A 23,003-nucleotide genomic window follows, 5' to 3' on the forward strand; every position below is an offset into this window, starting at 1 on the left:
ACCTAGAAGAAGCTCCTGACTCCTGACTTCAGATCGGCGCAGCTCTAGCCGTTGTAGCCAATGGGGGAGTGAACCATCAGATGGAAGACCTCTCTCTCTCTGCCTCTCTTTCTCTCTCTGTGTAACTCTTTCAAATAAATAAATAAATCTTTAAAAAAAAATTGTGGTATATTATACACACTAGAATACAATGAAATTCTGTCTTGCACAATAAAATGGATGTAACTAGATAATTATGCTTACTGAAATAAGCCAGTCCAAAAAAGACAAATATCTTATGTTTTCCCTGACTTGTGGTAACTAAATATACAGAAAACAAAATAAGTAACGTATGAGTGAAATTCTCACTTACTACTTGTTGAATCACTTAGTGGAAGGTTAAACTTGTGATTATAAAGTAAATCAAAAGTATGTCATTGTTAATATTAAAATAAAAATAAGGAAGAAGGAGGATGGAGAGTGAGAATGAGGGAGGAAAGCTCCATGAGAGCGGAGGAGATCAGCAGAGAAGTCAGGTAAGGTGAGGACTGAAACCAGGTCATGAGGAAGTGGAAAGTCAGCTTCCAGGTCAGACTCCAACTGCATATGGAGAAGTGAATGTAAGAAAATGCAAAAAGTGAATCGGGGCAAGTTTTTCAAGAAGCTTGACTATGAAAGGGAGAAGCAAGACAGTCCTGAGAACAAAGGCAAAGTCAAAAGATGCACTGGAGGAATGTGAGAGAGACACCACAGGAAAGTCTAAGGGGCACTCGCCCTCTCTCAGCGTTGTGCAAACGCAGGCCAGCCCTTGCCCCCAGTCCTGGTTCCAGTCCTGGCAGGCAGAGTCACTACTGAGCATGAACGTGGGCTCTTTTTTCCTAAGATTTATTTTATTTTATTTTATTTGAAAGTCATAGCTAGTGAGAGAGATCGAGAGAGAGAGATCGAGAGGTCTTTCACCTGCTGGCTCACTCCTCAAATGGCCACAACGGCCACGGCTAGACCAGGCTGAAGCCACGAGCTTCTTCTGGATCTCCCTCATGGGTAGCAGGGGCCCAAGTATTTGGGCCATCCTCTGATGCTTTCCCCAGAGATCATCAGCAGGGAGCTGAATCAGAAGTAGGGCAGCCAGGACATGAACCAGCACCTACACAGGATGTCAGTGTCACACATGGTAGCCCCACTTGCTATGCCACAATGCCAGCCCCTGAGCATGGACTCTGAACACAGCATGGGTTCAAATTCTAGGTTCAAGATCTGTGTGGTCTTGACTTTTCTATATTTTTGTTTCTTTCTCTGTGAAATGAGGACAGGTACACTTATTTTATAGGGCCGTTTTAATGATTAAGTGAGAAAATACTTGTGAAAGGGCTCACAACAGTACCTGGCAGCTGGCTAACACACATTGGCCATTTTCTGTTACAATGGTCATTAACAGGAAGCTATGATATGTCCCTCCAGGGTTCACGGGTAGGAATCTGGAGCGATGCTAAGGAATAGTGGGAAGCTTTTAGGTCACTGGGGATGCATCCTCAGAAAGGGGGGGGGGGGAGGCAGTCTCTCTCTGGCTTCCTGTCTCACCTTGTGATCTTTTTCTCCTGCAAATGCTCTCACCATGATGTCATTCACCATGAGGTTCTTACCAGAACTGAAACTGTTAGTACCAGGCCCCTGAACTGTAGCTAAATAAACCTCTTTTCTTTATAAAGTACCCAGCCTCAGGTATTTTGTTACAGTAAGAGGAAACTGCCTGATGGTAGCTTTGGGATCCGCAAGGAGGGAAGGCCTACACTTCCGGGAATGGAGAGGCCTACTTCTAGGGAAGAAAGTCCTTGTCAAGGTCCCTGCAGGTGCCTAAAGGTCAACCAATGAGGATCAGACCCGCCTCAACCTTTAACCCCCACGCCCTGAATCTATAAAAGGAGCCCTCCCAATCTCTGATGCGCGACTTCCCCGGCCCCAGCTCTGTTGCACTGTTGGGACCGGGGAACCTCGCCCGGGAGCAGAACCCCAATAAAAGCCTGTGAATTAATTGATTCGTCTGCCTGGGAAGATCTGTTACACACCGGACACCTTACACCTGGTACACAGGATGAGAAAGACTTGGCTACATCTACAGACTGAAGAGGGGTCAGCAGAGAAAGAAAGGGGGATTAAAGACAGGCAGACCTACAGGGCCACCCTTGAGGAGGCAGGAAGACTAGCCCTCAGCACCCAGGGCAGAGGCTGCTTCACTGAGTGTGAGAGAGGGTGAGTAGAGAGCTGTGATGGGGAAGATTTCAAATATTCCAAGTGCACCACCTCTCTGACATTTAAAGAACTAGAAGAGCAGGAAAGAAACAAGCTCCCACCTTCTATCTTCTGAAGAGGAGTCCAGAGCCTCACCATTCCGAATTTAGATGAGTCAGAGAATTCTTTGGGCAGGTGCATGTGTGTGTATGCACATGTACATACATGTACATGCACAAAAGGAGAATAGTGTTCTAACTTTAGGGTCTGACTCAGGCTTTTTTTTTTTTTTTTTTTTTTGACAGGCAGAGTTATACAGTGAGAGAGTGAGAGTGAGAGTGAGAAAGGTCTTCCTTTTCCGTTGAATCACCCCCCCAAATGGCCACTACAGCTGGCGCGCTGCACCAATCCGAAGCCAGGAGCCAGGTGCTTCCTCCTGGTCTCCCATGCAGGTGCAGGGCCCAGGGACTTGGGCCATCCTCCACTGCCTTCCTGGGCCACAGCAGGGAGCAGGACTGGAAGAGGAGCAACCGGGACAGAATCCAGCATCCCAACCGGGGCAAGAACCCAGGGTGCTGGCACCACAGGCGGAGGATTAGTCAAGTGAGCCGCGGCGCTGGCCAACTCAGGCCTTTCTTTACCAAATTACTATCCTGTTCACAGAGCCTGACACCAAAAATCCCTCAAGGGAACCAATACCCCTAATGCAATTGCACTCACTGTTTATCATTCAAGGATTCTGAAGGTAAAGAATTTGCTAAGAAAAATATGTAGAACTCTTTGCCATAGTCTGATGTCAAAGCTCGCAAAAATCTGCAGCCCAGCGAGGAGCCGCAAATACAGATGGCTGCAGGTGTTAGGTGGGCCATGTCAGTGAAGAAAACCGGACATGAAAAAAGAAGGTGGGAAGGGCCGGCTCCGTGGTGCAGTAGGTTAATCCTCTGCCTGCAGCGCTGTCATCCTATATGAGCACTGGTTCTAGTCCCAGCTGCCCCTCTTCCAATCCAGCTCTCTGTTATAGCCTGGGAAAGCAGAAGATGGCCCAAGTACTTGGGCCCCTGTACCCACATGGGAGACTGGGAAGAAGCACCTGGCTCCTGATTGGTGTGGCTCCGGCCGTAGCAGCCAATTAGGGAGTGAACCAACGGAAGGAAGACCTTTCTCTCTGTCTCTCCCTCTGTAACTCTCCCTCTCAAATAATAAATACATCTTAAAAAAAAAAAAAAGAAAAAAGAAGAGAATGGGAGTGAGCGTGCCAGTCAGTGAATGTATGTGTGTGTGTGCGCACGTGTGCGCATGGACCCACACAGCAACACAGCAGCCACGTTCTTGCTCTTACCTACTGCCACCCGGCAGAAACCCAAGTCAGTGTTGCTGGATCTTCATGGGTTTTTGGGAAGTCTGCCTTTTATGTTCAATCTCTTCATTATGTAAGTGTCAGTAACTAATCTGCTATTTAGAAACAACGTGCAGGCCAAACAAAGCACATCGGAACCAGATTCAACTCATGGGCTACAAGTATGCTTTTTCTGATTGACTTTTTTAATGTTTTTCAACCTGTGGGAATTTCAGCAAAATGAATTCCCATTACTTGGCTTTTTCCTATTCAGTAACCAACATTTCCTTTTTGTCTTGACAATGTACAGTTGGGCACTGCCCAATGCAGTATGAACATCATCCTAACCCCAGTGCCTTTCTTATCTCATGCATCTCATTGGTCCCCTAGTAGTGATAATTCCACCTCAGAAACACTGCCTCGAAGATCTACTTTTCTCCATCTCTACTGCTTTCATTAAATCTTCCATCATCTCTCACCTAGAATACTGTAACAATCTCTGTTCCTACTTAGCCTGGAGACCAGGTGCCTGAGCTTGGCCTTGAATGGCCTTTAAGTCCGAGTCCATCCAGGCTCACAGAGTCATTCTCTAGTCCCAGAGCAAAACATTCAGATTCACTCTCTCCTGCCTTTGTCCTTGGCATTCTTTTAGCCTAAAATACCCTCTTACACCTGGGTCACCTGGTTGATCACATCTTTTATGATTCAGCTCCCACACCACCTCAAAAACTTTAGTTTCCTAAAGCTTGAGCTCCAGAAATTTCTGTTTAAAGGGATCCAGCCATTCCCAAATCTACTCTGAGCCCCCTTCAGAAAATTTCAGGCAGCAGAAATGTGGAATCTGCAAGCCCTGGCTGGGAGAAGGGAGGCCATCTGGAGAATGCTGGGGCCACGGCATGGAGGATTGGGGAGGAGTTCAGTAGAAGGAAGAAGCTGTGCCGACAGCTGGAATCAATGTGACCTGAAAAAGAGGTTTCCTGGAAGTGACAAATAGGAAGAGCAGAGTGGTTTGATAGGAAGGGAGTCCATTTTAGAAACAGGAAGCTTGAGTCTAATTTCTACGACTAAGCTGAATGACCACGGGCATCATTCTATCCAGTGAGACCTGAACTTCCCACATATAAAATGAGGATAAAGACTCCATGTCTCAGAGAAGGTTAGCCTTCGCCAAACCTTCCAGGGAGAAATAGCTGTTGCCTCTGGCAAGCTCTGGGGTTATTCTTCAATTTCTCCCTCACAGCCTGAGCCCTTTCTACCACCTTCCAAATGAACCTCCAAGTCTGGAAATTTGTCCAAGTCACCGTCTCTCTTCAACCTTAGGACCCAACTCATGGGATGTACCCAGTGGACATGTGGGAACCAAATGAAGGCTCAGATGGCATTACCAAGACTGATGCAGTCCTGATGCCCCTAATTAGATGCTAAACTCTCCAAGGGGAAAAACAGTTTCTATGGTATTCATCAATTTATCCTTAACACAGCACCTGACACATAACATATTTCACAAATATATGTGGAACGGTGAATGAATTTTGGTATCTCCTTTGGTTTGACACAAGGCACTATGATTTCCTGATCCCTGACCTCCCCTACAAAGGATCTGAAGCTCTCCTTAAGTGTTCCGACAGCACCCCATGCTTCTCCTAGTATAGTACTTCTCACTTCTTAGAATCGTTTTCTCTGCTCATCAACTTCCCACCTGCTATGGGGCCCATGACTACCTGATTCACCTGTGTAAAATCAGCACTCAGCGCAGAGCCAAGAACTCACTGGGGCGATTACTGGAAGATCTACACCCAGTTAATCTGCCTTTCAGGTGTGTCTTCTGACCAACCACAAGCATCTGCTAGATAGGTGAACGAAGGAATGAATGAGTAAATCACTGGCTGGGAAAACTAAGAGAAGGTTCTAGCAACTTATGGAATAACGGGACCTGGCTGCAGGTGTGCGTGGTACTTACTTGATCTTTGACTTTGGGAATGCTCCCTTGACTTCCTTTTTTTTTTGTTTCTTCACCTGTTTCTTCACCTGCAAAATTACAATCCTTCTTAACCTGCCATTCCGAGCTCTTGGATTTTCTCATTAATTATATGCTACTGTGAGAAATCTTCTCCAAAATTCGTCTCACCTGGACCTACAAAACCTATAGGACCCAACAATCATGAAGTACACGTGTGCATATAGAGAAAGAGACACAGATTGGGAGGTAGAAAAGGAGAATAGCTTTATGCCAATAGGGTGTGGCTGGGTTGCTTAAAGAGAATACGAGAAGCACAATCAGAAACAAAGGGACTGGTTACCTGACTGATCACACAAAACACATTTCTGTAGGAACGGTAAGACATAACCTAAAAAAGATGTTTGCTATGCATATAACACAAAGGATGAATCAAACTCAGGTTCATGAAGGGCATACAGACCTGGATATAAGTAATAGAAAGTCCAGTTCCCTAGGAGGAGTATTCAACGAGAAGGTAGATCTACAACTAGTGGACCAAGAAGGGGACATGACTCCAGGGTTACGTTTTCTAGAAATTAACCCTAAGAAAATATTTATATGGTAGAAAAAAGAAAGTCTAAGTTCCAAACCTGCAGGGCCATGACCTAGGTTAGCTTCAGCTACCTCGTTTCTATCTCAATTTTGACTCAGTTAATGTCAATCTGACTGGACCTCTAGCTCCAAAACACATTCATCCTCCCTCCCCCTCCCTCCCTCCCTCCCTCTCTCTCTCACACACACACACGCATATATGTTCTTCATCTGCATGTACATGTTTGTTCCATTTTGCCTGGCTCAGATAGCTACCACCTCAGGCCCACTTCTTAAAGGAGGCACTCGCCACACTGCATTATAATGGCCTGCTCTCCTGTCCAGTCCCCACCCCAAACAAGTCCAGGCCAGGAGACCCTACAGAGCTGGGCTTGGGTCCTGCTTATTTAAACCCAGCACCTCATACCAGGCCTACCGGAGGAAAAGTCCCGCATGTTAATGAACTAAAGGGAACCACGAACAACATGCTGTCGGAGCACTTCACCTGTCTGTGAAGAAGGCAGCAAGGATCAGGGAAGGTTCCTACAGCAGGTGACATGAGAGCTGGGTCTCAAAACTCGAGAAGTTATCAGGTATCCACAGAAGGCTTCAGAAGCATCTGACTGGAGTGGCCCAAGACCGCTTCACAGAGTGAAGAATCTCGCTTGCTATTTAGTGATAATTATTTTCACATGAACGTTAACTTCGCCAAGATTGGTTTTCACCTGTTTTATTCAGGGACCCAGGCCCTATAACTAGACTAAGGCCTGCAACTCAACAAGTATTCGTTCAATAACTTGGCCATTCGTGGGGGATAGACAGGAGTTAAAAACGAAGACATGCAATGTAACAGGAGACGGTGTAATACCACAGTGCTGCGGGATGAAGCTGGGACACTCAAGCAGGAGTTCCACCAGAGGAGCGACCAGGTGTATCCTGATGCCCCCACAGGCCTCGGGACAGTGCCATGCAACATTTGTTGCTTAAAAAAATAAAAAAGTTAGGACTTGTGAGACTATTGGGACTCAAGGGGTTAACTCTCCAATTGGTAAAACCGGATCCAAGCAAAACCACCCTGAGGATAACACCGTGGTATTCATTGCCTAAGATTCCACCCACATAACTCCTTTACAGTTCCTTGCTAGGGACATCCTGGGCCAAGACCACACAGTGTACAGCGCTGGTCCTGATGAACGCCTGCCAAGGGGGCTTTTTGCCCATTCACACCCACCTTATGGCAATGGCCCCCTCCCAACCAGCAACATAAACGGGCTGAACACTCTGGGCCGGCTACAATCCCACCTCCAACTCCACTATGCTGTGCTTTCTATCATACAAGTCTTTTCTACTTTAACTGGCTGTCTCCTTGACTTCCTCGAACCCTAAAATCCTAAAACCTAACAAAACGATAATGACTTCGTTAAAATCTAGACTACTACTAAATCCTAAAGCTGTAAAAGTGGAATGCACGAGGGGAAATACCATGGCTGTGGAAGTTAAAAAGCAAAACAACCCGACTTCCAAACCGGGTTCTGATACCTGCTATCTGGCCTGGGGGCGCTTCCTGGGGGTTTCCTCAGCTGAAGGGGTTATGGGACTAAACCAAAGACAGCATGGCTGTAAATACACACAGCAGGCCCTGAGGAAACCGGAGTTCTCTGTAACACGACGACGTTACTAACAGCTACCAATGTCGTCTGAGAGGATCATTGGCAAGAGCTCTAACAGCGCTAGAAAACGATGAACGACTCCTCCCTGCCCCGTTAGGAACTACATCTGGGGTGCAGGACGCTCAAAAGCCAAGCAAACTAAGTTTCTAGGCGCACCTGCCTCCGGCGTCGCTTCCGCCTCCGAGCAGTCCGCGGAGGCGACGTCCCGGGCGGGCGGGATGCGCGCCTGCGAGCCTCCCGGGGATCTCGGAGCCGCTCCACGGTGGCGCTGGCCGCTGGCTCCCCTACTCCTTAGTAACCGCGAAGCGGCGACTGGCAGTGTGGGCGGCAACCGGTGACCGGAGCGTCTAACTACAATTCCCGGCAAGCCCCGCGGCCACTTCCGCTGACAACCTCGCGTCAGCGAGCCTTGAACTACGAATCCCGGTGAACCCCGCGCGGCGCGTCACGCCGTCAGTTTCAGCCAATCAGCTTCGGACAAGTCGGAGGGGAGGGAGACGCGGAGGCAGACAAGATGGCGGCGGCGGCTGCACAGGGCGGGAGAAGCGGTGGCGGCGGAGGTGGTGGTGGAGCTTGCGGTGGCCCCAGCGGCGGGACAAGCAGTAGCCGCAGCGGCTTATTGGATAAGGTGAGGAGCCAGCTCTGGGGGACAGTCGAGCCTGGGGGAAGCCCCGAGGTGAGATCGCATCTTCCCATCCCCGCCCCCCTCCTTTTCTGCGGCCTCTCGAGAAGCCCTTATCTGACCACCATGGGCACCCTCCGCGCGCTGGTAGCCGGCCCTCTCCTCTCCGGGGCTTCCTTCCTTCTCGGGAGCTTTCTTGGCCCGTGATGCTGGCCGTCGCAGTTTCTTCACCTGATTCCGTTATTCCTGTATTGCATGTGGCCATCGCTTTTCCCTTATGGTGCCCATTTCATTGACAGGGAAAACTGAAGCTGGAAGCAATTAAAGAATCTCTCTTTCCGTCTCCGTCGGTATCCCCCAAACTCCCCACCACCGTCACCCTCGCGTGTTACCACAGATTCCAAAGTGTTCCCTGCCTTTTGCCGACTGAAGTTTCTAGGCATTTCTGTCGCCATACGCCAAATACTGATAGTGTTGGAGTATTTGGGGGCTGACGAGAAGCCTTTAAGAGTTTCCCTTTTTTTTCCCCTGTCGTTTTCCTCCCCTTTCCCTGCTACTTGCCGCCAGCTGCTCTGCTCCCTGCGCCTGCTCGCCCCTTTCCTTTGTGCCCATCCATTAAAAACAAACAAAAAAACCCCAAAGAAACCTGGTAGTCCTAGCAGCAAGGCCGTAACCGAAGAGAAAGGCAGGAAGACTGCTTCAGGATTGGCCTTTGCCCTTTGCACAGCATCTTCGAACTAAACAGTTGTGTGGAGAGCTGGGTCCTAGTATTGGTTATACTTCTAATTAGCGCTGTGACCTTGAAGTATGCTTGCTGTCCCCACATTTGGTCATCTGCAAAACGAGGGGTTTAGCCTTCATTATTCCAGTTTTCTCGTTGTGGGGCTTCCAGCTGGTTTGACGGAAGTGTTAAGCCTGGTGTCTTTCATAAAGGGTCGAGGATTTCTCCTTAGTTGAAAACAGCTTTCAGGCCTGCCTATGCCTAAAGCATGGGAGGTGCTTAAACAGATGAACACGGGATCTTGTGGAGGAGTTCAGAACCAGATCTTTGTTTGTCTTGTTGAGTGTCACTGGCTTCTCTTTACCTCTTCTCGCACTCTTAACCCTTCTCCGGAGACAGGAGCACATTCGGGAGGTTGGGATGTAAATCACTTCAAGGCGAACGTGAGAGTGTTGGGACTTGAGGGTCGTTTCTGTATAGAAACCCTGCCTGGCGCTTATCCTTACTCTGCCCTCCAGCAATCAGTGAGCATGGGGCACTGCTAAGGGCTTACTGAACACATCTGCCCCAGGGGACGTGCTTTCAGGACCTCCTGTAGATGCCAAAAGTGGCAGTGCTCAAGTCCTGTACATAGAATGGCGTGGTGTGTGCATAGAAGCTATGCACTTTCTCCAGTGTGCTTTAAATCCTCTCTAGATAACTTTTAACACACTTAATAGAATGTAAATACTCTTTGGCTAATTGTTATACTTTATTGTGTAGGGAATAAGGTTAATACTAAAGGAGTGCATGTTCAGCACACAGGATTTCTCCCCCGCCAAATATTTCCTTTCCAAGATTGGTTGATCCATGGGTGGGGAACCCATGATTATGGAACTCATGGATTTGCAGGGCTGACTGTAATTTATGGCATCATTGTGTTATTGAAGGAACCTGGATTTGGGAATCATAAGATTTCGGCTTTGAGATTGCTGGTTACTTGCAAAAAGTATGAAGATTTTTCATCTGAAATGTTAGGGTCTTAGGTAGTTACAGCACAGAATTTTGGGAGGAATCAAACTAGATACACATTAGCAAGCTCTGTAACTTGTAGTGTCTGATGCAAATATGCAATGGCAGAAAAAGTTAATCATACTGTCAGAATATTGAAAATAAAAAAAACCCTGAACATAGGAATGGGATACTCAAACTATTAAATGTACTTAATTAAGGAAGGATATGGTATATTCAAATGTGTACTTTAAAAATTTATTTATTTGAAAGGCAGAGTTAGAGAAGGAGAGCCAGAGAGTGAGAGAGAGATCTTCCATCCACTGGTTTACTCCCCAGACAGCCACAATGACCAGGGCTTGGCCAGGCTGAAGCTAGGAGCTTCATCCGGGTCTCCCACATAGATGCGGGAGCCCACGCACATGGGCCACCTTCCGCTACTTTCCTAGGGACCATTAGTAGGGAGCTGGATCAAAAGTGGAGCAGCTGGGACTCAAATTGGCACCCATTTGGGATGCCAGCTTCACATTAGCAGCTTAACCCACTATTGCCACATCGGCCCCCAAATTGTGCTTTTTCAGAAGTTCCAATGAAGGAGGATGATCCTTGAGATTTGATTTATGAAGGTGGGGCCCCCACAGGATGACCTGTGTGAGTGAGTGGTGGAGCCTAATTTGGCAGGAGAGAGAGGAAAAGCATACTGGGTGAGAAGACTCCTTAAGCAAAGTACACAGAATGTGATGGTGCCTGAAGTTTTTTTCTTTGTTTTTAAGATTTATTTATTTATTTGAAAGTCAGAGTTACACAGAGAGAGGAGAGGCAGAGAGAGAGAAGTCTTCCATCCGATGGTTCGCTCCCGGATGGCCGCAACGGCTGGAGCTGTGCTGATCGGAACAAAGCCAGGAGTTTCTTCCTGGTCTCCCACGTGGGTGCAGGGGCCTAAGGACTTGGGCTATCTTCTGCTGCTTTCCAACGCCAAAGCAGAGAGCTGGACAGGAAGTGGAACAGCCGGGTCTTGAACCAGTGTCCAATGGGATGGGATGCCGGCGCTTCAGGCCAGGGCGTTAACCTACTGTGTCACAGTGCCAGCCCCAGTGCCTGAAGTTTCTTAGGTGGAGAGTTGACTGCAGTATAGTGACAAGTAGGTAAAATCGGATTAGGGAGGGTGTGGGTTGCCCAAAGTTCAAGCAGGAGGTTGTTTAAGGATTTTGAGACTATGGAAAGTGGTTTTCAGGACAATTATTTAGGTAGTTTGGAGAAGTAAAAATTAGAAGCCTTCTGTGGGCAGGCATTTGATAGTGATTAAGCTTTCTTTTGGGACTCCCACATCCTGTATTGGGCTGCCTGGATTTGAGTTCCATCTTTGCTCTCCATTCCAGCTACCTGCTAATGTGCACCCTGAGAAGTAGCAGATGATGGATGGGTCAAGTAGTTGGGTCCTTGCCACCCACATTGGGCACCCAAATCGAATTTCCAACTTTTGCCTTCAATCTGGCTGGCCTAGCCCAGTTATTGGAGCAATTGGGAGAGTGATCCAGCAGATGGGAAAACACTCTCTCTGCCTTTCAAATAAGAATTTAAAAAATTAAAAGCCTTCTAGTAAGATCATGTGCCATCCTAGTGTGTGATTTAGTGAAAAGAAAAGCAAATTTGAATTCTGGTACAGCATGTTAAAAGATGTATGGCTGTGAATAAGTTGTAAAATGACTGAACTGGCTGGCGCCGCGGCTCACTAGGCTAATCCTCCGCCTTGCGGCGCCGGCACACCGGGTTCTAGTCCCGGTCGGGGCACCGGATTCTGTCCCGGTTGCCCCTCTTCCAGGCCAGCTCTCTGCTGTGGCCAGGGAGTGCAGTGGAGGATGGCCCAAGTGCTTGGGCCCTGCACCCCATGGGAGACCAGGAGAAGCACCTGGCTCCTGGCTTCGGATCAGCGCGGTGCACTGGCCACAGCACGCTGGCCGCGGCGGCCATTGGAGGGTGAACCAACGGCAAAGGAAGACCTTTTTCTCTGTCTCTCTCTCACTGTTCACTCTGGCTGTCAAAAAAAAAAAAAATGACTGAACTTAAATTTCCTTCTGTAAACATTGTGGACACTCATACATTTGATAGGCTTACTATAAGGATTAAATTGTATAATACTGGTAATTGTTCTTTGTAAAGGGCTATGTAAAAATAGAATAAGGTGATGAGAGCTTCAACTTGAGAAACAGAAATAAAGACCTCTCAAAGGAGCACCTGGAAGACTAAGAAGTGAGAAATGGGAGAGAATAGTAGTTGGAAGCTATTTAAGTTCTTGTTTCTGTGAAAACTTCATTTCAGCTTTACATTGAGCTGTTCCCCTTCTGAATTCCTCGAACACTTACCATACATGGGAATTGAATTGTCACTTAATAAGCCATCCTTTCTTGTATTGTTTCACCAATTTGTCCGGTTTCCCATGAGGGATTCTTTATGGTGATCAACCCAGGATAAATGCTCATAGCATTGAATTTAGCAGAAGAAAGTCAGTCTGCCACCTCGATTTTCAGAAACAGCTTTAGAGAATGTACCTCTAATTGTCTGAAAACTGAAGGTTACTGTAGGAGAGAGAGAACATGGGGAAAATGTTCTCTGTGGGGCAGAATCTGAATGAGTAGAAAAATCTGTGCTCTGTGGGAATGAGAGGCTGTTACCTGCAGTATAATCTCTTTGATTTGATTTGTCTTGGTTTGGGGGGGAGGATTTTAATTTTATTTCTGCAGCTATAGTTTCATTGCTATAAAGAAATGTAATAAAGAGATGCAAATGTGCTACTAGCTTTCCCTAACACATGTGAATTTCTGCTCCCAAGAAACTGCCTTTAAGAACAGCAGTTCTCAGCTTTCTGATGTTAACATTACAAAAATAGTTTCTGGCCTCCATCTCGGAATGATTTAATTTCAATCATTGCATTAAGTCATTTTGCCCCAATAACATCAAGGTTTTTTTTTATATGTACAGCTGTAAAGAAAAGCTGCTTGCTTAATTTGTTTTGGCTATTAAAGTTGGTAGGTAATGTTAAATTATGCTTTCCAGAAGCTATATCCAGATCTTTTAACCTCATACCTGGATTCTGTCTCCTGGCACAGCTTTTATATCTTAGTTGAGGACACAAGCTCTGGAACCAGGCTGGCTATCTGGGTTTGAATTCTGTGTCTGCCACTTGTTAGATGTGTTTTCTTGGGCAAGTTAATAAACCTCTTTGTATCTCAGTTTACTTATCTGTAAAGTGGGTATAGTAATAATCTTTACCTTAAAATATGGCACATAGTAAAAACTGAGATATATGTATCATTTAACAATATAAGTATATTGTTACTTAAAGGTAGTCATTCTGGACTTTAGCTTTCTTAGACAAATATTTTTCAGTGCATGATGTGAAGTCTGTCTACATCAGACTCTCTTGAGTATTAGTTAAAAATAACAGGCGTCTGGGTTCTCTTCCAGACCTGAATCAAATTTTCTCAAAGTGGGGCCTGAACATATGCATTTTCTCACACATTTCTGTTACTCTTGCATTTTTTTTTAAGACTGACTTATTTGAAAGGCAGTTACAGAGAGAGAAGGAGAGGGAGAACTTTCATCTGCTGGTTCACTCCCCAAATGGCCACAGTGGCCAGAGCTGGGCCGATCCGAAGTTAAGCACTTCTTTCAGATCTCCCATGTGGGTACAGGGGCCCAAGCACTTGGGCCATATTCCACTGCTTTCCCAGGCACATTAACAAGGAGCTAGATAGGAAGTGGAGCAGCCAGGACTAGAACTGCTGCCCACATGGGATGCCAGCACTACAGGTGATGGGTTTGCCCACTATGCCACAGCGCTGAGTCCTACTCTTAGATTTTAAGGTCCTTTCTGGTTCTGACATTTTAAGAGGTTTTTTCCCTCCTTTATTCTGTTTAATGCAGATTTCTCTAAAATTTTATAATGAAGAGGCTCATCTCTTCCAGCTTCCTTAATTTTATTGACCATGGACACAAAGAGATTAGGATGAAGCAACTTGTCCAAGTTGGTAACATTTCCAGCTTCTCCCATACTTTATCTGGTCTTCTTACTTCACTCAGCACTTTGCCTCTCACACTGGAACAGGCCTTGTGCTAGCTAATGTGGTAGTAGGAAGAGCCTCTGTTTTGAGATGGAACACCTAGACTGTCTTTACCTTTGTCTCCCACCAACCATGTGTCCTTAGGTTAGGCCTACTCTTTATCTCCCCTGGATGATATCTTAGCTTGCCAGACTTCAGGGTGTATGCTTGTGCCTTGTTACTTAGCTATGGCAAAGATGAACAGTTTTATGACAATCCTGTAATTGTGTATGGTTGTATTTAAACAAACAAGCTGCTGAGTTTTAACACTAATAAAAATTTTAATAGCATCTCAAACTTTTTTATTTCATGAAAATAAAAACCTGTGTCAAAGGACACTGTCAAGAAAGGGAAAAGACAACCTACAGAACAGGAGACGATTGTGAATCTGATAAAGGTACAGGATGTAGCTGGCGCCTGTGGATTAGTAGGTTAAGCCTCTGCCTGCAGTGCCAGCATTCCATATGGGTGCTGGTTCATGTCCCGGTACTCCTCTTCTGATCCTGCTCTCTGCCAATGGCCTGGGAAAGCAGTGGAGGATGGCCCAGGTGCTTGGGCTCCTGCACCCATGTGGGAGACTCAGAAGATACTCCTGGCTTTGGATTGGCCGAGCTCTAGCCATTGCAGCCATTTGGGAGTGAACCAGCGGATGGAGGACCTTTCTCTCTGTCTCTCCCTCTCTCTGCTGTAACTGCCTCTCCAGTAAACACATTTTTTTTTTTTAATATTAAAGCTCAATAATGCAGAAAATAATGTAATATTTAAAAGGCCAAAGGGTATAAATAGACATTCCTCTGTAGAAGATACACATATATCCAATAAGCATATGAAGAGGTGTTCAGGACAGTAGGCATTAGAGATACCATTTCACATTCACTAAATTGCTATATATAAAAACTATTTTTTAAGTGAAAAATAATCAGTGTTAATGAGGGTGTAGAGAAACTGGAATGTCATACATTGCCTTTGGGAACATAAAATGGGAAAGCCACCTGTGGAGAAGAGTTTGATAGTTCCTCTGAAAGTTTAATATAGAATTACCATTTGACTCAGCAGTTCCACTCTGGGGTATATACCCAAGAGAATTGAAATTGTATGTTCACACAGAAACTTGCACACAAATGTTCAAGCCCAGTTATCACAATATCCAAAGGTAGAAACAGAATGTCCACTGATGAATGGTAAACAAAATGTCCTATCCATATAATAGTACTGTGGTCATAGAAAGGAATGAAGTGGCCGGCGCCGCGGCTCGCTAGGCTAATCCTCTGCCTTGCGGCGCCGGCACACCGGGTTCTAGTCCTGGTCGGGGCGCCGGATTCTGTCCCGGTTGCCCCCCTTCCAGGCCAGCTCTCTGCTGTGGCCAGGGAGTGCAGTGGAGGATGGCCCAAGTGCTTGGGCCCTGCACCCCATGGGAGACCAGGATGAGTACCTGGCTCCTGCCATCGGATCAGCGTGGTGTGCCGGCTGCGGCAGCCATTGGAGGGTGAACCAATGGCAAAGGAAGACCTTTCTCTCTGTCTCTGTCTCTCTCTCACTGTCCACTCTGCCTGTCCAAAAAAAAAAAAAAAATGAAGCATTAATACATGCTACAGCATAGATGCACCTTGAAAAATACTATGCTAAGTGAAAGAAGCTGTCATTAAAAAAAAAAAAAAAATGTTTTTTCTGACTCCATTTATATGAAATGGCCCAAATAGGCAGATTGCCACAGGGACGGAAAGTGGATTTGTGGCTGCCAGGCTGGCAGAGGGAATGAGGTGTGCCTGTTCGTAGGTGTGGAGTTTTCTTTTTGCAGGATTGTGGCAATGGTTGTGTAAACTTGTAAGTATGCTAAAAACCACTGGACTGTACATTTTAAAATAATGATGAATTATTAATTTTTAAAACTTATTTTTGTCTTTATGGATTAACCCTTAAAGCTTCAAATTTTTTTTTTAGTACCATATTCATCATTATGTAACAGTGGTATCACAGATATTAATTACTTTTACTTTTTTAAAAATGATTTGTTGGGGCTGGCACTCTGGTGTAGTGGGTAAAAGCCACTGCCTGCAGTGTCAGCATCTCATATGGGTGCTGGTTCAAGTCCTGGCTACTCCACTTCTAATCTAACTCCCTGCTAATGTGCCTGGGAAAGAGCAGAAGATGGCCCAAATGCTTGGGCCCCTGTACTCATGTGAAAGACCCCAAGGAAGTTCCAGGATCCTGGCTTTGAATTGGCACAGCCTTAAGCTGTTGCAGCCATCTGGGGAGTGAACCAGTGGATGGAAGACCTCTCTCTGCTTGTCTGTAACTCTGCCTTTCAAATAAATAAATGTTTAAACAATATTTATTCATGTGTTCATTTATTTGAAAGGCGAAACAACAGACAGGGTGAGCAGAGAATCTGGTTCACAAAAGCAGGTCTGGGCTCCATCCTGGTCAACCACATGAGCGGCAGAGGCACAACTCCTTGGGCCGTCATCTGCCATCTCAGACTCGTCAGGAGTAAGTAAGCTGGATCAGAAGCAGAGCATCCAGGACTCAAACTAGCTCTCCAGTATGGGCTGCTGGAATTGTAAGTGGCAACTTAACCCACTGTGCTGTGACCCTGGCCTTGAACCAAAGTCCTAGCAGGTTTTTGTTTTGTTTTGTTTTGTTTTTTTTGAAAGTCAGAATTACACAGAGGGAGAGGTAGAGAAATCTTCCCATCCACTGGTTCACTCCCCAAATGGCTGCAATGGCTAGGGCTGGTCAAAATCAAAGGCAGGAGCTTCATCTGAGTCTCGCATGTGGGTGCAGGGGTCCAGGGACTTGGGCCATCTTCTGCTGCTTTCTCCGGCTTATGAGCAGGGAACTGGAAGCAGGTGGAACTCCAACCATCACTCACATGGGATGCCAGCATGGCAGAGGAGGTGGCTTTACCCACTATGACACAGCCCTGGACCCTCTTTTTTTTTTTTTTTTTTTTTAATGTAAAAAAAAATTTTTTTTTTTTGACAGGCAGAGTGGATAGTGAGAGAGAGAGACAGAGAAAGGTCTTCCTTTTTGCCCTTGGTTCACTCTCCAATGGCCGCCGCGGCCGGCGCGCTGCGACCGGCACATCGCGCTGATCTGAAGCCAGGAGCCGGGTGCTTCCCCTGGTATCCCATGCGGGTGCAGCGCCCAAAGATTTGGGCCATCCTCCATTGCACTCCTGGGCCATAGCAGAGAGCTGGCCTGGAAGAGGGGCAACTGGGGCCACAACCAGTTGCTTTCAATCCAGTTAGATTGACCACTCTTGCCTCTGTTCTCCTTTCTCTGTCCCAGTGTGAATTGAGGAATCCTTTGAGTCTGATTGCCAATTTTTGAAGCTGAGGACAATCCACTGAATTCTTTTAAAAATAATGATTATTTATTTGAAAGACAGTTACAGAAAGGCAGAGAGAGAAAGGGAGGTGGGTCTTCCATCCGCTGGTTCACTCCCTAGCTGGCTGCAACAGCTGGAGCTGCACTGATCCGAAACCAGGAGTCAGGAGCTTCTTCCAGGTCTCCCATGCGGGTGCAGGGCCCCAAGGGCTTGGACCATCTTCTTCTGCTTTCCCAGGCCATAGCAGAGAGCTGGCTTGGAAGTGGAGCAGCTGGGACTAGAACTGGCACCCATATGGGATGCTGGCACTGCACGTGGTGACTTTATACGCTATGCCACAGAGCTGGCCCCTCCACTGAATTCTTTGATAATGCTGAATAACTTCTTTTTTCACTGTTACTAAAATAAGAAAATGGAAGATGTTCATGCTGTCCAAGACAGTTTTGTTCTATTGATATACCTTTGTGACCAAGGATTTTTATTTTTTTGTCCCCACTGTCCACCCTGCTAAGGCCAGAGGATGCTTGAGGAACCAGAGGAAACTGTAATCACCAAATCAGTGAATTCAGAAACTGCTTTCCTGATCGTCACACATCTTTCCTGTGTTGAAGAATTCCAAAAATGGTGTTCTTCAGCTGCAGTGAAATGTCTTTGTAGAACTCTATTCAAATGTGCACTGGAAAATTGTAACTGGAAAGAGTCTATCAAAGCTATCACATGCCTATTTTTTGTAAACTGGTTAGCCACCCAGCTCTGGTATCAGGTATGTTAGTTTGATTAAAAGTCTCTTCACTTGGTGGTGTTGGGAAGTGATTTCCTTAAAATAGTATTTTTGAGCTATATTTTCAGCCAAATTCTGATTGTTTTAAGTTGAGGGAAATGGGAACTACAAGGTTTTTTAGATGTCACAGGCTCTGCACATATAATCACCATTGGAATCTTTTGTCTTAAGGCAGATGTTCAGCCTAGCAGTTAAGATGCCCATGTAGGGTGCAGGGCTGTGGTGAGGTAGGCTAAGCCTCTACCTGTGGCACCGGCATCCCATATGGGCACCGGTTCCAGTCCCAGCTGCTCTACTTCCAGTCCAGTTCTCTACTTATGGCTTGGGTAAGAAGTGGGAGGGAAAGCAGTGGGAGATGACCCAAGTGCTTGGACCCCTGCACCCAAGTGGGAGACTTGGAAATAGCTCCTGGCTCCTGGCTTCAGATCAGCCCAGCTCCAGCCATTGTGGCTATCTGGCGGGGGTGAACCAGCAGATGAAAAATTTGTATCCCCATCCCTCCCTCTTTTCCCTAAATTTTTTTTAAAGATTAATTTATTTACTTGAAAGAGTTACAGAGAAAAGGAGAGGTCTTCTATGTGCTGGTTCACTCCCCAGTTGGCCACAACAGCCGGAGCTGCATTGATCTGAAGCCAGGAGCCAGGAGCTTCTTCCAGGTCTCCCATGCAAGTGCAGGGGCCCAAAGACTTGGGCCATCTTCTACTCTTTTCCCAGGCCATAGCAGAGAGCTGGATCAGAAGTGGAACAGTGGGGACTTGAACCGGTGCCCATATGGGATGCTGGCATTGCAGGCGGTGGCTTTACCCGCTTTACCACAGCGCTGGTAATAAAAATAAAAATAAAAATAAAATGCCCATATAGGCAGCCCTGGCTGCTGATGCCAATTTCCTGCTAATGCAGACCCAGGGAGGCAGAGGTAATAGGTAAAGTGATTGGGTTCCTGCCACCCACATGGGAGACCTCAGTACCAGCTGTTGAGTACGTTTAGGGAGGCCTGTTTGCCTCAAAAAGCAAAACAAAACTTTTTTTTTTTATTAAAAAATATTAACTAAAGCTTGTTATATAGGAATCAAGATACGTATACTGGCTCATGGCTGTCTCTTTGGGGATCCCTTTGTTTCCTGTTCTTTTTTTTTTTTTTTTTTTTTTTTTTTTTTTTTTTTTGAGAGAGAGCGAGCTGCTAGTTTAAAAAAGGAACCAAATGCCTTTGACAGCCAGTGCTGCACCAGGCTGAAGCCATGAGCCTGGAACTTAATCTGGGTCTCCCATGTGCAGCAGGGACCCAGGCCCTTGAGGAATCACTGCTGCCTCTCATGGTGTGTGTTAGCAGGAAGCTGGGACTCCAGTATGGGACGTGGGCTTCCTAAGCAGCAACGTAGCCACTGTGCCAAATGCCTGCCCTTGTTCTCATGTTTTTGATGGCTAATAATTCTTTTCCTTTCTTCACAGGAAGCATTGTGAGACATTAAGAGAATGTGGGTTTTGAAATCATAAAAGGTTGATTCCTGGATTTAGTACTTTCTAGCTTTCACCTTTGGCAAGTTTAATAACACTGTTAGTGGTGTCTATAAAGGAGGATGGTAAGTGTGCTTACCTCATAGGGTTATTGTAGGGATTAAGTAAGACAGTATAAAATGTTCAGTAAAATATATAGCATATACTACGCATTTAAGAAGTGGTGGCTATCGCCTGACTTCTGCCTGGCCCAGACCTAGGCATTGCAGCCATCTGGGGAATGAGCCAGCAGATGGAAGATCTCTGTCTCTCCTCTCTCTCTCTGTAACTCTGACTTTCAAATGAATAAATAAATCTTTAAAAAAAAAAGAGTGGTGGCTATAATTATGCCTTTTGCCTACCTTCTATCCTTAAATTCTGTGAATAACCAGTGAGATGATGTTAGCTATGTTTATATTTGCTAAACTTAAACTAGAAGTTAACATTTTAGAAATCTTTCTCACCTTTTAAAATCAAGGTTCAGATTTTTTTTTTCAGATTTAAAAAGAAAAGAAAAAGAATAGATATTAACATATCATGTCCGTGGCTCTAAGCATACAAAAATGTGTAGTCCTTTTTACCTTGTGAGGGAGACAGAACAGACCATGAAGTAACCATGACACAGTGTATATAATTTACATAATTGATAGCAACAGCAGTAGCTAATTTTAGTAAATGCTTGTGTATCAGACACTGTGCTGTGTCTTGTAATATTTAATTTCTTACCCATCTGGGAAATGGACACTTTTACCATTCTTTTAACAATTTAGCGAACTAAGGCTTTGGAGAAGTAAAGCTATTTGCTCTATCTTCCAGCAGTAAAGTAGAAAAGTGACAATTAAAATCAAGTAGTCTGGCTCCAAACCCCCTTGGATAGGAAAGACTCACTTTATTGAATGGAGGAAAAAAATCTGTTTGCCTACATTTGTATTCAGTCCAAACCCAGTCACTTTCTCAAGATGAATACATCTATGAGAAAACCACAAATATAATCTGCTGTGGGGTTGAGTTCAGAGATTAAAGCAAGTAATTGTCCTGAAGACAGAACAATTTTTATTTTTTTTTAAATTTTAGTTGAAAGGCAGAGTTGCAGAGAGGGAGAGATCAATCACCTATCCGCTGGTTCACTCTCCAAATGGCTGCAACGGCCAGAGCTGATTCCATCTGAAGCCAGGAGCCTCCTCCGGGTCTCCCACCTGGGTGTAGGGGTCCAAGTACCTAGGCTGTCTTCCTCTGCTTTCTCAGGTGCATTAGCAGGGAGCTGGATTGGAAGTGGAGCAGCCAGAACTCAAACTGGCATCCATATGGGATGCTTTAGCTTCTACTCCACAGCACTGGCCCCAAGACAGGACAACTTTATAATGAACCCATATATTTGCCAGTCAGCTCTAAAGAATTTTGTTGATTTGTCACTCTGGTAGCGTGGCACTTAACGTGTTTAAACTCTAGTTTTCCAATCTGAAGGACATTGGTTTCTGGATTGAGAGTCTGCTTGGTGCACTGAGAATCTGGTAGTAGCAACTAGTAGTTTCACATTGGATGAAATTTGACCTGTGCAAAAGATATCATACTGAAATTTTAAGTTCTGGCAACATAATGAACTTCCTGTGTCGTATGTAAGTTTTTCCAGAGACAGCATGAATATGAAGGATCAGGAATTCAAAAGTAGCCAAACATGTTAAAACAGTTGAATTATTTATTTATTTTTTTGTCAGGCAGAGTGGACAGTGAGAGAGAGAGAGACAGAGAGAAAGGTCTTTTCCTTTGCCTTTGGTTCACCCTCCAATGGCCGCCGCAGCCGGCGCGCTGCGGCCAGCGCACCGCGCTGATCCAAAGGCAGGAGCCAGGTGCTTATCCTGGTCTCCCATGGGGAGACTCCACTGCACTTCCCTAGCCACAGCAGAGAGCTGGCCTGGAAGAGGGGCAACCGGGACAGAATCCAGCGCCCCGACCGGGACTAGAACCCGGTGTGCCGGCGCCGCAAGGCGGAGGATTAGCTTAGTGAGCTGCGGCACCGGCCAAAACAGTTGAATTAAAACAGTTGAATTAAGAAATCATTATTCTGGTGTGAGTAGATTAAAATGACTTTCAGATACATAAAATCTCAGAATTTATTTCCCATGTGCCCTTTCCAAGGAAACCAATAGAGGAAGTATTTCACCAAATCAAGGGAATAGTAAGCCAGGGAGAGAGTAAAATTCTGTCTATGCAGAGTCCTGTCCTTGAGAGAGAGGTGGGGAGGGGAACCTCCAAGGTTACAGTAGAGTCAGATACGGTTACACAGCAGGCTTGGAAAACAGTCCCTTTAGATTGAAGCAAGTCTAAAGGCTCCAGGAAGATGAAATTCACAGAATGCTGAATATGGTTGCACATTCTGAAAGGAGAATTAAACAGTTGGGGGAGAATTTGAAAACAAATTGGTGATAAATACTTTTGCAGTAAGAACAGCAGTAGCTCCAAAAAATGAAAAGGTATGCAGGAAAGAGAAACTAATTTTATTATATGACTCACTTGTGAATAGTATCTATGGTTATAATGTAAACTCCAAATGATTGCCCAAAATTAAGTTATTATGTAAGACCAAATTGATACTGATTCATAGCTTTATTAAACAGATGATGGGGAGGAGCAGAAAAATGTGTGTGTGACAGCCAAATTCCATCTTTCATACCAAGAAATCAACAGATGCAGTGTCAAAAATTAAGACATAACAATGTAACTTTAAAAAAGTTTATTTAGCCGGCGCCGCGGCTCACTAGGCTAATCCTCCGCCTAGCTGCGCCGGCACACCGGGTTCTAGTCCCAGTCGGGGCGCCGGATTCTCCCGGTTGCCCCTCTTCCAGGCCAGCTCTCTGCTGTGGCCAGGGAGTGCAGTGGAGGATGGCCCAGGTGCTTGGGCCCTGCACCCCATGGGAGACCAGGAAAAGCACCTGGCTCCTGGCTCCTGCCATCGGATCAGCGCGGTGCGCTGGCCGCAGCGCGCTGGCCGCGGCGGCCATTGGAGGGTGAACCAACGGCAAAGGAAGACCTTTCTCTCTGTCTGTCTCTCTCACTGTCCACTCTACCTGTCAAAAAAAAAAAAAAAGTTTATTTAAAAGAGTTAGGGAGAGACAGACAGAAATTTTCCATCCACTGACTCATTCCTGGAATGGCTACAACAGCCAGGGCTGGGCCAGCCTGAAGCCAGGAGCTTGGTCGAGACTTCCCACATGGGTGCAGG

General features: G+C 45.9%; 2 protein-coding genes across 7 annotated transcripts in view; one reads left to right on the top strand and one right to left on the bottom strand.

The window, feature by feature from the left end:
- The window catches only part of XRRA1 (X-ray radiation resistance associated 1), a 92,879-nt gene extending 84,788 nt beyond the window's left edge, over positions 1–8,091 (bottom strand). For 4 of the 6 annotated variants that reach the window (XM_008263965.4, XM_051851026.2, XM_008263972.4 and 1 more), the window contains exons 1-2: positions 7,901–8,032; positions 5,505–5,572 (exon numbers count right to left, since the gene is read on the bottom strand). The gene's annotated coding sequence lies outside the window, so the exon portion shown is untranslated. Of the gene's footprint in view, positions 1–5,504; positions 5,573–7,900 lie in introns of all 6 variants that reach the window. The other 2 variants (XM_070075380.1, XM_008263961.4) reach the window with 2 other exon arrangements.
- A 97-nt stretch (positions 8,092–8,188) lies between these two features.
- SPCS2 (signal peptidase complex subunit 2) overlaps positions 8,189–23,003 on the top strand; it is a 36,628-nt gene continuing 21,813 nt past the window's right edge. Inside the window, exon 1 of the mRNA XM_002708690.5 lies at positions 8,189–8,372. Coding sequence (XP_002708736.1) covers positions 8,259–8,372 — 114 coding nt within the window. The 5' untranslated portion in view covers positions 8,189–8,258. The remainder of the gene's footprint in view (positions 8,373–23,003) is intronic.

The sequence above is a fragment of the Oryctolagus cuniculus genome, chromosome 1, assembly GCF_964237555.1.
Source record: "Oryctolagus cuniculus chromosome 1, mOryCun1.1, whole genome shotgun sequence".
Lineage (NCBI taxonomy): Eukaryota > Metazoa > Chordata > Mammalia > Lagomorpha > Leporidae > Oryctolagus > Oryctolagus cuniculus.